The following is a 16,059-nucleotide window of genomic DNA, read 5'->3' on the forward strand; positions in this document are numbered from 1 at the left end:
GAAATAGAGAACCAAAGTCATGTCATCACATCTGGGCTAGCTCCTGTTCCACTAGTTAGTGTTACTAAGCGAAACATGACATTTATGCCCGTGGGTAAATGTGTTCCTCTGTTGTGGTTCCACCAGAAACATTTCGTTGATATTACCACCTTGTGGCTTGTGGGCGGAATGGAACGACTGCGTGTTTGTAAAAACTGCAAAGACATGCAACATTACAAAAGCTATAACTTGATAACTGGCATATATGGCAGGATGGAGGACTGACATGCAGCAAGATTAACACAAGAACCACGAGAACACACTGATTGTGTTTCCAGCACATGGCTGTAAGGCTCTGTTCCTGTAAGTTATTGTCATTGAAGTCGATCAGCTTGATGTCCCAGAGCCCCATTCAGCTAGCTTAGCATAACATACTGTATAATCCCCCGCAGTCAATGGACACATGTAGCCTACACAACAGTACCAGGCTAATGGCAAATATGTAAAGTCACAGCCACTATGGTCAGTATCCCACGCAGAAATCTGAAGAACAACCTTAAAATACTACAAACAGTAAGTGCCCATGACCAAGTTACTTCATAAGACATTTATATAAAGCACTTTACAGTTTAAGTCACATTAATGCAGTCACACACCGGTGGCATTGAGCTATACAGGCCCTGGTCTGACCAGAGGGAGAAAATTGGTGTTTCAGTATGTTTCCCAAGGACACTCCCGACATACTGCCAGGAGGAGTCAGGATCGACCTTGTGATAAGTGAGCGACCCACTCTGCCTCCTGAGCTGCATCTGCCTTCCCTCCGTTAGCCCTGCACTTGCCAGGCTGTTAGATTAGATATAATGATTTTCTTTTCTTTCTTTTTCTTTTTCTTTTTTTTTTTTTAGTTCTATTAGCTAGACAACACAGGTTAAAAATGAAATGTTGCTCATGTGTGATCATCAAAAGTAACCACACTGCATTCAGTTGACTTCATTTTTCAGAGGAACATTTATTCCTTTCTCCTTTTTCTTCTTATTCTCTTTCCTCCATCCTCATGAAACCTCCATCAGTTTGATGCTGCTCACTATAACGCACACTAACATTTCATGTTGCCTGAAAACGATGTTAACCAGACAATTGTGTAATGCCGTATCTGTCTTGACAAACGTACAGCTGACAAAGCAGTGTTTGATTCAACACCACAAGTCAAAGCTACGTTTTTTTTCAGCCCACTTCCTGTCTGTTTTTACAACAAGACCGTGTGTGGTTTCACTTGTGCTTCTTAATGTACTTTTGATCGACTTGATGCCATGTTGGTTCGTATTCCCTTTTGATAAGGTTTGGGCAAACTGCTAAGGAGAGTAAACTGAGTTAATAGGGATTACTCTTCACTATATCTCTTTGCACTGAGTCACAATGATCTCCTTAAGCCTACACAGCATAACCTTCCTCTCAGTGCAGACGCCCCTGCAAGACAAGAAAATAAATTTGATTTTCCATATCATTAGAACTGATCTTGACCTCGGTGCAACAGAAGAGGAGAAAGAAGTATGGTGTATAAAATTCATGTCTTATCTTTGAAAAAGTGACTTAGAGGTTTTGGCCTCCTCCCTCGCCTTATCACCAAAAACACAAGTTCCAGCAGAGTGCGCGGGTAAACGGTGCATAAACTCTTCCACATGCAGTAGACTCTGAGTGACTGAAGGAATAAAATTGGTAAAAACAGAAATGTAGCGTAAACTTTTGAATAAGATGTTGATGAGCTGTGGTGCACAGAAGCCTGCAGTCTTTATTTCATCAGACACCAAACTATGAGTCTAATCTTTGAGTCTAGACCAGCTCCATCAGGCTTTCACTGAAGCTGTCAGCTCCATGTTAGCTTAGAAGCACAATCAACAGACTGAAAATGAGGTTTTATTTCAGTGTCACTATGGGTCGCTGTGTGTTGTCCACTCTGCATTAACACATATTCCACACACACATCCCAGACAAACATGTACAGTTGAACAAACCCCTTCCTGTTTGGCTGCATATCTGTGAGCTGCAGACAACTGCTCATTAGATAATGTGAAACTGGCACACGCAGGAGGTGAGGTTTGCTAAAAACTGTGATGATGGCTGACTTCACGTGGTCTGTGATGAGAGGCTTTTGTACAATTGTCTGTTTTCCCCATTATCCTGCAGGGCCCAACAGCAGAGAGCAATCACTCCAGAAATGATCATGTAATTGTAACAGCGGACAAGGTTTTTATCTTTTGCATTCGGAAATTCACTGTGGCCGTTGCAAGATTCCATTCGGTGATGGAGAAAAGGAGCTACTGTTTCTACTGAGAGGTTCAAGCAGAAAATATTACTTGAATGCTTCATTTCAAAACAAAACTTTTTAACCTCCTCCAATGTGAACAAAATTCATCAAGTCATCAGTCATCTATCTTTTGTCACTGAGCAAAAAGTTTTGAATATAAAGGTCCTTGGCCTCATCTAGGTTAAAACATTCGGCAAACTCGGGGAACTTGAACTCGCACATGAAACATATTTTTCATATCATATATGCTTACACCTTTAACTACATCTGTTTAGTTTAAACAAGACCTAAGAGTCTGCATCCATGCTAGTAGCAATGTGAGGCCGTGCTTTGAGCTACATGCTAAAATAACATGCTGATGTTGAGCTAACCATATTCACCATCTTAGTTTAGCATGTAAGTGCAGCTGAGGCTGATGGGAACGTCATTAGTTTAGCAAGATTTTGTTTATAAACTTACTGGACAAATTAAAATATTGATCTGATGATGACACTAAGTTACTGCTATTTATTCTGAGATGGGTTTGAATGTATGTTGCAAATTTCATGACAATCCATCTAACAGGTGAGAGATATCACACAAAACCACATGTCAACCCCATGTTGGCACATGAGGAAAGGTCAGAGGATCACCAGAGTCAATACTATTCATCCTCAGAGACTCATGAATGTCTGTACAAAATATTGTGCCAATCAGTCCAGTTTATATTGAGATATTTTACAGATTGGTGACATCGATCCCTGGAACGTATGGCTAGTATGGCTAAAAAGTAAGGTACAAATTATAAAATGTATGTGTAGGCCTACTCACTAATGCAACATCCTATGCAATATGTAGAATGCAGCATGCACCAGGCACTATCAGCTGCAGTCCCAAATCAAATCCATGCTCTCATGAAAAAACTCCCCAAAAGGCTTAAGGATAAAGCTCATCTGCCAGAGATAGTCAAAATGATTGCAAATAAGTTTTATCTAAAAGATTATAGTAAGTCCAAAATAAAACTAACATTAGAATATGTTAATATAAAATTATTTATCTTACTCACTATTCCTGTATGTGGCTCACATCCACATGTATCGATATGACTCAACTTTAGCCACAACAGTGTGTGCTTGTTTCCTGAAATGAATCAGTCTTAAGTCACAATTCACATACAGCATTACTGTGCAGGAGTTACACCCTGTGATAAAACTGTATTTTGCCACCTAAATATCACTTTTAAATTAACTTTAAAATATCACATTAAAAACATAATCCACTCTGGAATCCTTAATGTGTTTCACTTTTATTACAAAGCCAGAAGTGAAAAGTACATAAGTAGACTCATTTAAACAAGCACTGTACATACATGTAATATTGAGGTACTTGTACTTTAATAGAGGAAATTCCATTGCATGTTACTTTACTCCACGACATTTCAAATTGATATAGTCTACTTTTTATTTTATTTATCATTTCATCAGACCACAGGTTGTGAACCACTGTACTAAATTATTAAAGGTTTTTTTTTATTTGATCGTAATTGTCATATCTCTCAAGCACTTTGGTCAGCATGTGTTGTTTAAAAAAAAAAAAAAATTAACCATTAACCATCATCAGCCATTTTTCTGCATTTACTTCTACATTTTGCAGTTTTTTTCTGTTATTTGACCTTTTTTAAAAGCAGGACTTTTACTTGTAAAAGAGAGCATTTATTTGTTGTCGTGGCCCTATTACTTGAGTAAAGATCTGATTGTTTACTCCCACAGGTCTTGTTTTTTCTCAGGTTTCATGATTCTGGGAGACGGGGTGGGCGGGGTCACACCATATACCGGTAAGTCATCAGCTCAAGTCGACACACCTGCCTTGAACTTAACGAAAGAAGCACGAGCGGTGCCTGTGAAAGCACTTTGTTCTAAATCACGTCTGGAATGACTCTATTTAAAAGTGTGGATTGTAAACATTGGAAACATGATCGACTTTAAATATGCGGTAAGTTTTATTTTTCAGTTTACTTTAACTATCACAGCGCACTAAAGTTGTCTTTTGCTCTGATCCCAGCTACTGACACTGTGTAGGAGTAAAGCAGATATTAAAAGACTGTTGTGTGGACTAACTTTTAAATGAAGATTTCCTGAAAGTGAAAGGAGTTCATAAATGGTTGTGATGAGTAATAACCACCGAGCGCATCTGGACTTCCATCATTAGCCATTTGTTGTTTGTTTATGCAGAAAGTTTTTTCTCAGATGAGCTATATTCTGTTTTAATGGCTGAACAGTGAAGTTGTGTAAAAATTTTCAAGTCAGTACTGGGTATTGGGGTTTTCCGATATTGGCTCAACACAAGCCTCTTCGCAGAATGTCTCACGTGTCTGTCAGAGTCGCTTCACTCTGGTGCGAAATTCCTCATAGTCTTAAAACAAACAAACAAAAGAAGTCACAACTAATGTGACTCGTTCATTTAAGCTCTTTTTCCCTCTATGCACCTCATTGACCTACTCAGACATTTCCGGGTTTGACAGCGCGTGGTGAATTAACAATTGAACGTGGAATGAAACATTTATAAGTCCAACTGTGCCGGCTGGTCTTCCTGATGTGTGGCCCAGTCTCGGTTTAAGATTTTGTGAATTTGAAGTGGTCTTTTAAATTTGTACAAATACATGTCTTAAGTTCAGGAGAAGAAAACGTATTGTTAGTTGTTAGTAACCTGTCTTTAATTCGGCGCGGTAGTGATCCGCCAAACAGATTGATTTAGAGAAAATGTACGTCTTTTATATCTGATTATCTTTTTATTACACAGCATCTCTCCTGTAGCTATGCGTGAGGGGCGAGCGGAAGTGACAGTGTAAACTACCAGAGAAAGTTAGAATTTAATCAGAATGAAGTGAAGTGTGGCTCCTAAAGATTCAGAAAATGTCATTTCTATTTTAGTATTTGTGTCTTATGTATTCTGCCTCGTTTAAAAATGTTCACGTTCAGTTTTTTTTTTTTTGAATGGAGGTTTGTATGATTTTTCCCTTCAAGCTAGAAGTCATACAAACTTTTTCAGCGGTGTTTAACTTATTTATACAGCAATCAGAAATGTTCTGAGCGCGCCATTTTATTTAATGAAAAAGACAGGATAAGTGAAATGCCTGTACATGCACAGCAAAGTAGGTGCGCCAGTATGCTTTGGAGTGTGAGTGTGTGTGTGTGTGCGTGTGCGTGTGCGCGCATGCGTGCGTGCGGCAAGTGTGTCCATGCTTGCAAGGGAGATGCCGCTGCATGTGACTCTGAGCAAGGAGGGCAGATTGGCAAATGTTGAGAAATATGGGTGTGGGCAGCAATCTGGTCTGTTCAATTGCCTTATTTGGTTATTCCTTCAAGCTGGCCAGGTACTGACTGTGACATGATGTTTGTGTTCAGATGATGTAATTATGCAATTTATTGTTTTACTATGAGACCGGTTTAATATGACATTCTTTCATCAGCTTACAGTGGCTGTCTGATTTCCTCAATACTACCTGCATCAGGCTGCTCCGAAGTCTGACTTTACATAGGTGTGAGAGAAATCCCCTCATCCACCTGCTCAGCTCTAACCTTTTTTTTTTTTTTTTTTTTTTTTTTTTTTTTTTGTGGCCTGATGAGAGGTGCATTTCATTGGTGAGACACAGTCATGTGAACTGTTGCATCATCTTAATCATATTCCAAATAAAACGAGGAAACTGATGTAGAACAATGACTCCTACCTCCTTTCTCAAGTATTAGAACTTAAGATAAGTATCCCTTTTGTAAACAGGTCATTTCCTATGAGCGGACTTCAGATTTCCGAAAGATATATAAAAGTATACTGGTATGAATGATACACAAGAAGAAACAACAAAAATCGAGCTATTGATGCCTGCCATATAAAAAAAAATCAAATTTGGTAATTATTTATTAATGTCAAAAGGGATGTGTGTCACTTTTTTTTTTTTTTTTTTATCAAATGAAAAATGCTAATGGCTGCAAATATTTTCATTATCAATTAATCTTATGATTATGTGTTTAAGCTATAAAATGTCATAAATGCTAAAAAAAAAAAGAAAAATGTCCATCCATTCCCAGAGTCCAAGACTTTTTTTTTTTAAAAGTAATTTGCATTATTCCATCAGTCCAAATCTCAAACATTCAGTTTACAATTAAATAAAACCGAATAACACTTGAGAAGCTAAGCTCATAGACTGTTGTGTCAAAGTAGTAATTAGTTAGGGCTGCAACTAAGGATAATTTTCATTAGTCTGTGAGTAAGTTTCTTGATTCATGGTTTCGTCTATAAAATTTCAGATTTTATTAATGTTGAATTTTTTTAATGTGTCGTCATCTATTTAGGTTATTTTCATCTTGATGTTGAGCTCCAAACCCACGGATGCATTTCCACGCTCTGGACTTGACTTGAGAGGTAGCAGAACCCAGCGGGATGTCCCCTGCTCAGCCAGCCTGGAGTATCAGCACGGCAACATCTGCTGTCTAAACTGTCCAGCTGGTAAGCCACATGGAGCAACACTTGATTTAGTCCACAGAGACTGGAGTTCTGTCATCAGCTCCAATCAGAAATCCATCAGAGGGGCTATGAAGCAGGTTGAGCATGGCGTGATAGGTTATTATTTAGCTTCAGTGACAGGTTCAGTTGAATTTGGAAGCTCAATTAAAGTGTATTTATATAAAAAAAAAAAAAAAAAAAAAGATTTTTATGTTTTTGTGTGTGTGTGTGTGTGTATGTTTGTGTGTGTGTGTGTGTGTTAGGTACACGTGTGGAATCACCCTGCACCGGAACACGAGAGAAGGGGAGGTGTGAAGAATGCGAGCATGGGGACACATACACTGAGCACAGCAATGGGCTGAACATGTGTTTCAAGTGCACACGGTGTCGCTCAGGTAATTCTACTTGACATCTTCACACTATCGATTGAAATGACTGTAGAAGAGGAATCAATGTTTAACCTTTTCAAATTGCTCTGAGCGTCGACTCGGCCTTACGAAGGTCTTTTTCTCTTGCTTTCTCAGATCAGGAAATGGTAACTGAATGTAATCAAACTCATAACACTGAATGTCGGTGCAAATCAGGGAAATTCTGTGCTCCTGACCAGGCATGCGAAGTGTGCAAGAAATGTTCAAGGTGAGTCCATGCAAACTGAAAGGAACACAGCCGGTGCTTGGTTCATTCATTCGTGATGGGAGAAGCTCATTTCTCAGTTGTTTCTGAGACAGCCTTCCTCATTTTAATTCCTTCTCACCTTCAATCTCTTTGCCTCCCTCCAAACTAGTTGTGAGAAAGATGAAGAGATAGTGAGGAACTGCACCTCTACCACCAACACAGAGTGCAAGAAAATCCAGTCCAGCTCTGGCACTTCCCGAGGTACAATACAGAGTCGTGCCTTCTGAAAAACATAAAGACACCAGTCATCAGTGATGACAAGCCTGACTTGTATGTTACTCCAGAAAATGATATGCTACATTTTCTTGTTTGAAGGTAGAAAGTCGAGTGATGAACCAGTTTGGTTTTTGCAAATTGGTTTGTAATTACACATAATTATAAACGTGATCTGGATATGTGTTTTTAATTTGTGGTCTGGTTGGACATATTTATATGCTTCAATGTCAAAACTCAAACTTGAAATGATTGACTCTAAAATTGAGATTAACAAAGCTTTTTTGTGCTAGCTACAGAAATGCAGTTTGTCTGTTTAGCACAGAAACACACATTCAGTCTCTATCAGTCACTCAGTGTGATATTTGTAACTTTAGAACAATAAGTCATATTATCTGCACCCACCAAATATATCATATTGAAATATGTGCAATTCTAGAGAAGAAATGTACATCAAACGTGGCTCCACAGTCACTAAACAGCTCATGTCCATATTAATACCATCATACCACTGTTTATCTTCCCCAATCAGCAAATGCAGCAATAGTGGTGCCACTCACACTCCTGGCTAGTGGGCTCATTATCCTGGGAGCAGTTTGCTGTTGGAAGAAGAGAAACAAAGCAACAGGTATGTGGAAACAGAAAAACGAGTCTAGATAATATAAAACATAAAAACACATTGAAAGTCTCACTATCCAAGTTTGTAAATAGATAAACAGCATAAGAACAAACTGTTTCTTATGATAAACCTTTTTTTTTTAAATTTTTTTTTTATAATCATTTTAAAAGCATTGAGAATACCATAGAAAAGGCTCAAGTCGGGTTTCTGTCCTGGCTCTATCAGCAGACACTGATTCAAACAATAACATGAACAGGTGCAGTCAGGAAATGAAGACCTGACAAAGGTTTTGATATTAAAGGAAATTACACCTTTCAGTACCACACAACAGGTTTTCATCTCTAACAGCCCACATTTGACTTGCTAAGGGCTTAAAAAAAAAAACTTAATGTTCCTTTTCTAATTCAGTGTCATAATGAAGCCTTATCTTTAACTCCAATGATAGTCTTAAGTTCAGGTACACCTTTCTGGGCACTGATACATCCATTAAGACACTTCAGAACACAAACACGTCCAACTGAATTGCATAAGACAGGAAACTGCAGCACGTTGCACTGCTGGCCACACCTGAGATGTAAGGTGTGTATCACTGTTTAAAGTTTCTGTTTGATACACTGCTTTTCTGTGAGCTCTGTGATGGACTCCGACCCGTCGACCCTGTAAAGGATACAGATGATGGCTGAAGGGGTTCAGGGCACCTACAGAATAAAACCTAGGCGCATGAGCCATAATTTGTGCTTTAATTAGTTAATAGATCTGCAACTAACGTTTATTTTCATTATTTATTGATCTGAAGATTATTTTCTTGATTTAATCGTTTATCTAATAAAAGGCCAACAATTGTGAAAAATTCCCATCAAAACCCCCGAGATGATGTCATCTTTTTCCTAAACAACCAAAACCTATAAATCTTCACTTTAGATTAACTTTATTTATCCCACAACTTGGAAATTCATTTACCACAGCAGAAAAATAAACATCTATAGAATAAACATCTATGGAAATATACCAAATATACACTAATAAATACAATATACACAATACACACGATATGTACATGAAAAAGTGCAAGTTTGCACATGGTCAGGAAGAGCAGGAGTTGTGGAGTCTGACAGCTGCTGGAATGAAGGACCTGCGGAACCTCTCCTTCTTACAGCGAGGATGTAAAAGTCTGCTGCTGAAGAAGCTGCTCGGAGACCCTACAGTGTCATGCAGAGGGTGAGAGTTATTGTTCATGATGGATGTCAGCTTAGCTAACATCCTCCTGTCACCTACTTCCTCAATGGAGTCTAGGGGGCAGCCCAGGACAGAGCTCGCTTTCCGGATCAGTTTGTTGAGCCTCTGCCTATCCCTGTCAGTGCTGCCCCCTCTCCAGCAGACCACAGCCAAGTAGATGGCTAAGGCCACCACAGAGTCATAGAAGATCCTGAGGAGAGCCCCACACACACCAAAGGACCTCAGTCTCCTCAGCAGGTGAAGGCGACTCTGACCCTTCTTGTAGAGAGCGTGGGTGTTGGTGTACCAGTCCAGTTTGTTGTTGAGGTGAACCCCCAGGAACTTGTAGTTCTCCACCACCTCGATGTCCAGTCCCTGGATGTTCACTGGTGTGAAGTGGGATGTCTTCCGCCTGGGGTTCACAATCATCTCCTTTGTTTTGCTGGCGTTAAGCTGAAGCTGGTTGATCTTGCTCCAGCTGACAAAGTCCCTGATGACTGTCCTGTATTCCAGTTCATTTCCCTCCGAAACACACCCAACAGTGGCTGTGTCGTCAGAGAACTTCTGGACGTGGCAGTGTGTGGTGTTGTGTGTGAAGTCTGAGGTGTACAGGGTGAAGAGAAAAGGGGAGAGCACCCTGGGGGGCACCTGTACTGCAGAGCACCACATCAGACACACTGTGACGAAGCCTCACGTACTGTGGTCTGTTGGTGAGGTAGTCTATCATCCATGCAGCCAGGTAATGGTCCACTCCCAAACTTTCCAGCTTCACTCTGAGCAGTGGCTGCAGGATCGTGTTGAAAGCACTCGAAGTCAAAAACATGACCCTCACAGTGCTCCCACTGTCCTCCAGCTGTAGCGGTGATCTATGCAGTAGGTAGATCACTGCATCGTCCACCCTAACACTAGGCCGGTAAGCAAACTGCAGGGGGTCCAGCTGTGTGCTCACCAGGGGTCTCACGTGACTCAGGATGATCCTCTCCAAAGTCTTCATCAGGTGAGAGGTCAAGACAACAGGCCTGAGGTGGTCAGGCTCCTTGGGGCGCTGGGTTTTAGGTACCGGGACCACACAGGAGGTCTTCCACAGGGCCGGTACTTTCTCCAGGCTCAGATTAAACAAGTGCATGAGCACACCACAGAGCTTTATTTATTTAACTTTATTAACAAGTAGCAAATCCTCAAAACTGAGAGGGTGGAACGCTCACAAATTTGATTGATCAATTAGTCAATCAACTCTGTCAATTGACTAGTTGATTAGTCAACCATTTGTTTCAGCTCTAAATGGTTCCAGTTTGAGTTTTAAAGCTTTGCACATGTAAAGAAACATTATAGATATATAATGAACTATATAAAGAGCTCAAGTACATGATCCAGATGTTTGAGGTCTGTGCTCTCTAACATCTTTTGGTCTAGCGTTGAGCACACTGTTATTTCTTTGACAGATCTTAATCTGCGACTTTATTTTGCATGCTGGTTTGTGGCAACCATAGGCTCACCCAGATGTCACTCAAAGAAGCCACGCCCTCAATTATATAACTTTAAGACCTAATAAAATGTAAACAGGTGAATTATATAAAACTTCACCCCCTATACAGTTGTCAGGAAGGAGGAAATGAACTATAGAGACAAACTGTTTTTTTGAACCAGGCTGTAAACATGTTTGTTTCTGCTGTAAGTGTAGTGTTGGCTTCATGTTTGAGGTTGCTGCTTGGTTTTTATGTATCTCTTCCTTCTAGAGACATAACATTAGCTGAATTTGGTTGAGCAGCATTCACTAATAGTTTTCATCCACTTGTTGTTGTCCAGTGAGACACGTCACCAAGCTCTGGCTTCTCATTTGCATTTGACAGCCATGGATTAGCCCACAGGGCCAGCGTGATTTGGCTAATACACAACAATGGGCAAACTGTCAGAGCTTTTCAGGTAGAAGTTTCCTATTCAAATGTGTCTGAGTCTGATTAGATGAGTAAGACTGTAATTACTTAATTCGCCGTGAGCATCAAAGAGAAATAATCCGTGCGCTGAATGGTTGAGGATGAAAAGCGAACACTGATGTCACAGCAGGGTTTGTCTTTGACACCCATTGGCTGTGCTCCACGACTCCCCGTCAGTGTGCCGCATGCTTTTGTAGTGTTGTGGTCAAAGGAACCAGTTTAACTAGACTTCAAATGGCAGGTATGATCGTTCCAGCTGATGAACTCACAGCAGCAGGCGGCGTGGCCGACGATGTGCTGACATTAGCTGACGATGTTGGAGTAAGGTGTAGCAGGATAAAATGTAGATAACATAAATGAGCCAGTGCTCATGTCATCATCGTCCAGACCAGACTTGAAGCTGGACTGCTCTGTTGTTGGCACGCACAGTAAAATACCTTTCCATTTGGATTTAACGTGAAGATGTTTGCCCCAGTCTCTGCTGTTTACCAGGCTGTAGCTAAACTGTACCCAGTCCAGCACAAACACGCACAGGCTCGGCCAGGTTCCAGACACGACCTGTGAAAATCCCCTGCTCTGACACCACTGACTGGTGTGGCCAGAGGTGCAGCTGCAATCAATGTTAGAATCCGCTGATAGCAAATGCAGCAGCAAATGTCTGCCCTTTGTTATTCAGAGTTGATTTACCCAGGAAGGGAAATCCAAATCACACAGAGGTCTATAGTTTTGACTTTAGGGAATTTCTTAAAGTTGCATAATCCTCTCCTCCATCCTTTCTTCAGACTCTCAGAGACCCGACGGCAAAGCTGGACAGGTGAGTCACTTCTAATACTTTTGGCATTACTGTAGGATTAACGACAGAGTACAGAGCAGTGGAATACATGTAGCACAAACTTAGAACAAAATTTAAGTTTTGCTAAGATTTCATAGATTTAATTAGTGAGTTGTTTGTTTAGATTTGTTTGAACATGTTCCTAATCCGCCCCAGCGTTATCCTGCTAACTTTCCCACTGAGGAAAGGAAGACTGGAGAAACCAAAAAGCCAAGCTGGCAACTGGTGAGACCTAAATCCTCAGCCGGCACGGAGGATGAACGTAAAGTGCTGTGCGAAAGCCTCAACAGCTCAGCCAGTAACTCCCAGCACAGCCTAACCAGCCTGCCTTCCTCTGCCTTCCCCGTACCTCCCCCCCAAGTCAGTGCTGTGGTCCCCAGGCAGCCCAACAGGAGGGTGAGAGCAGCAGCTCATCTCCATCCTTGCTTCTTCCCTTCTCACCTGCTTACTCCTCGCTCTTGTTTGTTTCTGTTGTGTAATGCTTTGCTATCTTAACTCAGCTTCTAGTTACTGGTCTGGTTGTCCTGCTCCTCCCAGTTTCCCCACTTTGCTCCTTATGACATGCTCGCATGAAAAGTGTTACACACAGCTGCCTTATTAAAATATCACATGCATTAGGACGGATGAGATGCACTAAACTCTGGTGACCAACACTAACTTATTTAAAACCTAATTTGATCAACACTGTTTTCAGTGTGTCATGTGATACAGTTTGAGTCCTGCACTAGTTGTTAATGAGATTCTCTTATAATTACATGGGCTGAAAATGTATTTGTTACACAAAACCCCATTTTATTTTTATTACATTATCCATTCTGGCCTCACAGAAACTGTGAATATTGATATTCACAGAAAGACTGTTAAGATTTTCATAGTCCCAGTTGCTCTGAATCACAGTGGCTGTAGTTAAGTACCAAAACCAGTAACTCTCCAAATTCGCTCTCCAGTCTCTTCAGCCTGTTTTGGAACAAAACCTCCCCACTGGAGTCATGCTCTCAGCAACGGAGAGCAGTGTTAAAGCCAGTGACAGACAGCTTTGGAAATAAACTCATTTGATTCAGTGTATTTAGCATCGTGAAAGATGCCGTCTTGTGTGTGACACAGCTACTGTAAACAGTTCAGAGTGGTTTTGATTGTTAGAAACTGAGGTTGATGAGTCACATGCTCCTTGTTGCACCTGTTAAAGATTAACATCGACAGAGTTGCTTCACTCAAATCCTGATTGGCCTGCATTCTTTCCATTCAAACCTGAAGTACATGTTTGCATTATGAGAAATCTGCCTGGCAGAAAAAACTATTTTCGATTCAGCTCAGTGGAGCAGCTGCCCGATCAGCAGGGAGCATGTGGCTTTTGGACAAGCAAGTAATTGAATAAGAGATGAGTTGTGTTCACCAAGACTGACAATTGACTTGTTGGAGTATTAATGATTGCCTCCCTTCTTTGTCTTATAGGAAGAATGGCAATTTCCCAAACTAGTTCCTCTGAAAGGTAATGTGTGTTTTTTATTTTTTTTTGTATTCTTTCTCTGAAAAGTCACACCCATCCTTATGATTCTCAGATGGATCAGTGTAATACAGAGAAACACTTAGTTAATAAAGACAGTGGACATTCAGCCTTAGTTTTTCATGATGCCACACTCCATTCCATTCAAATCAGTACTACTACTTTATTTGTCCCTCAAGGGGCAATTTGAGGCAGCAGGTCACAAACAAAGCACAAACAGACAACCCAGCTGCACACACACAAACAATCCAAAAATACAAACATTAGAAAGTTGCTGTTGCAGCCCCCGCTTTGTTATTCAGTCAGGCTTTTATTTTATTTTAAAGGCATTTACTTATGCACAGGTTTCAAATGTTCATAAAAAATGTTCATGCCAGATTGTGGTCCAGGTGCTTGAATGAAGGTTTGTCTTTGTTTGCAGGTGAAGATTCTCTGAGGAAATGCTTTGACTACTTCGAAGAAGAATTGGAGGTCGACTACCACAAGAAATTCTTCCGTCACCTTGGGCTTAACGACAATGTGATCAAAAGCAAAGAGAACCTTCACTATGAAGACAGGGTCCATGAGTTGCTGAACATTTGGTTGGAGAAAGTGGGCAGAGAAGCTAGCTTAAATTACCTGCTGAGTGCATTAATTGATCTGAATCAGAGGCGAACAGCTGAGAATATCAGGGACAGAGCTATTGTCAATGATCATTACATCTATGAGAATCAAATAGAGGTGAACTCCGTCTGAAATGATGCATTCTTAATATAGTATTTACGTTGTGAGGTCCTTCCATCCGATACTGGTTGGAGTGGCATCGCACAGGGCTTACGATCTGTAGTGCTGTTTCAGCCAGTCATGAATCTATTTTGCCAAAACGTTCATACTGCAGAGAAAGTGTGTCTCATTAATATCATGTTTGGTTTCAGGTCTAAGCTTGTGTGTTGTCCAGTAAGCATCACACGAGGCTGCCACCCATAGTGGTCTGCAGGCTGTCATGAGAGAAAGCATGAGTAATGATGTCTCATGAATCTTATGGCATGAAGTCGTCGCTCTGTGAAAGCTTCTCCCTTGTCCCGTGCTGTCCAGTGGAGTAGCAATGCACAAAGCTTTCCACCCATAGTGGTGGTATGTTGAGTAGTGAATCTATTCAGCCCAAAAAAAAAAAAAAAAAAAAGTTTGCACAAAGTGCGTATTTTGCTGACACTGCTGGTTCTGCCGATTCAGTAAGAGCATGTTACTGCTAACCCTGATTAGGAAATGCAGGATCTTGTGAAGTTAAACCAGGCTGAATTATCTGCCTAGTTAACTCCAAAATTACAACTTGTATTGAGTTGTTTTTTTTTTTTTTTGTATGACTGAAAATGTTTCTTTCAGCTCTACACGGAGGGTTGATAAAGTATTTAAATGCAAAAAGTGTTTGCTGTCCTGTATACTACGTGTACAGACTGCTGTTTACCTACACACATCTCAAGACAAGTTGAATGTTTCTCATAGCGAGTGATGTTCAATAGACCTTATTGATGTCTTAATCCTTGAAGATGTGCCTTATTTATGTAATGTCCTCAGGAATTAATGTCTTTATGGTTGCACTGATTGAGCAACAGAACACGTGAAGCATCATCATAAATGTCTAGAGAGCACAAGTATGTTGAGCTATTATGGTGGAGAGCAGTCAAGTTGATAATTATTTAATGACTGTGTTCTCTGCCTGACTGTGTCTTTTATACTTGTTGATTGACAGTGTTAATGATCATGGTTCTCATGGATCATGATATTTTAATCTTCTGTCCGCGTTGTTTCCGGTCTGTTGTTACACTTTTGTCATAACTGATCACAACTGCAACATAAAAATGACAGTAGGTGCTCCTGGGTACCGCTGATGGGATACATATGGCTTTGCCCAAAAGCACCTGAGAGAAAGTGAATTTGATTCAATTTCCTGCTCTTAATGAATTATGTGCCTGTACAATATGATGGTTCTCTTGCATTGAGCTTTATGGCTCTCAGTGGAAGTCGTGTATACATACAGTCGGTGACTAATTAAATTAAAAACCAACATAGGGTGTCTTAGTAAGGTGTTAACCACCAGAGCAGCTTCAATTACCCTTAATATCGATTCTACATGTTTCTGTAACTGCTGGAGGATGATCACTATTCTTCCAAAACATTCCCTCATTTGGTGTTTTGATGATGGTAGTGGAGTCCAAGTCTCTCATAGGTGTTCAGCCTGGGTTGAGATCTGGTGACTGAAGGCCACAGCATATGATTTACGTCATTTTCAAACTGATCACAACATTCAGTTTTTTTGTTTTTTTT

General features: G+C 40.5%; 1 protein-coding gene across 3 annotated transcripts; it reads left to right on the plus strand.

Moving 5' to 3' along the window:
* Positions 1 to 4,115: 4,115 nt before the first annotated feature.
* On the plus strand, positions 4,116 to 15,813 carry hdr (hematopoietic death receptor). 3 transcript variants are annotated; one of them, XM_056377371.1, is made up of 10 exons: positions 4,116 to 4,255; positions 6,613 to 6,766; positions 7,027 to 7,158; positions 7,288 to 7,399; positions 7,548 to 7,639; positions 8,184 to 8,279; positions 12,202 to 12,233; positions 12,408 to 12,647; positions 13,704 to 13,740; positions 14,177 to 15,813. In XM_056377371.1, exons 1-10 carry the CDS (start codon positions 4,235 to 4,237, stop codon positions 14,488 to 14,490), a joined length of 1,230 nt encoding a protein of 409 aa, XP_056233346.1. In that variant the 5' UTR covers positions 4,116 to 4,234; the 3' UTR covers positions 14,491 to 15,813. The 3 variants fall into 3 exon arrangements, with proteins under 3 accessions (XP_056233346.1, XP_056233348.1, XP_056233349.1); XM_056377373.1 differs by having other exon boundaries at positions 12,408 to 12,476; XM_056377374.1 differs by lacking the exon at positions 12,408 to 12,647.
* Positions 15,814 to 16,059: the final 246 nt, after the last annotated feature.

Source organism: Seriola aureovittata, chromosome 5 (assembly GCF_021018895.1).
Source record: "Seriola aureovittata isolate HTS-2021-v1 ecotype China chromosome 5, ASM2101889v1, whole genome shotgun sequence".
Taxonomy (NCBI): domain Eukaryota; kingdom Metazoa; phylum Chordata; class Actinopteri; order Carangiformes; family Carangidae; genus Seriola; species Seriola aureovittata.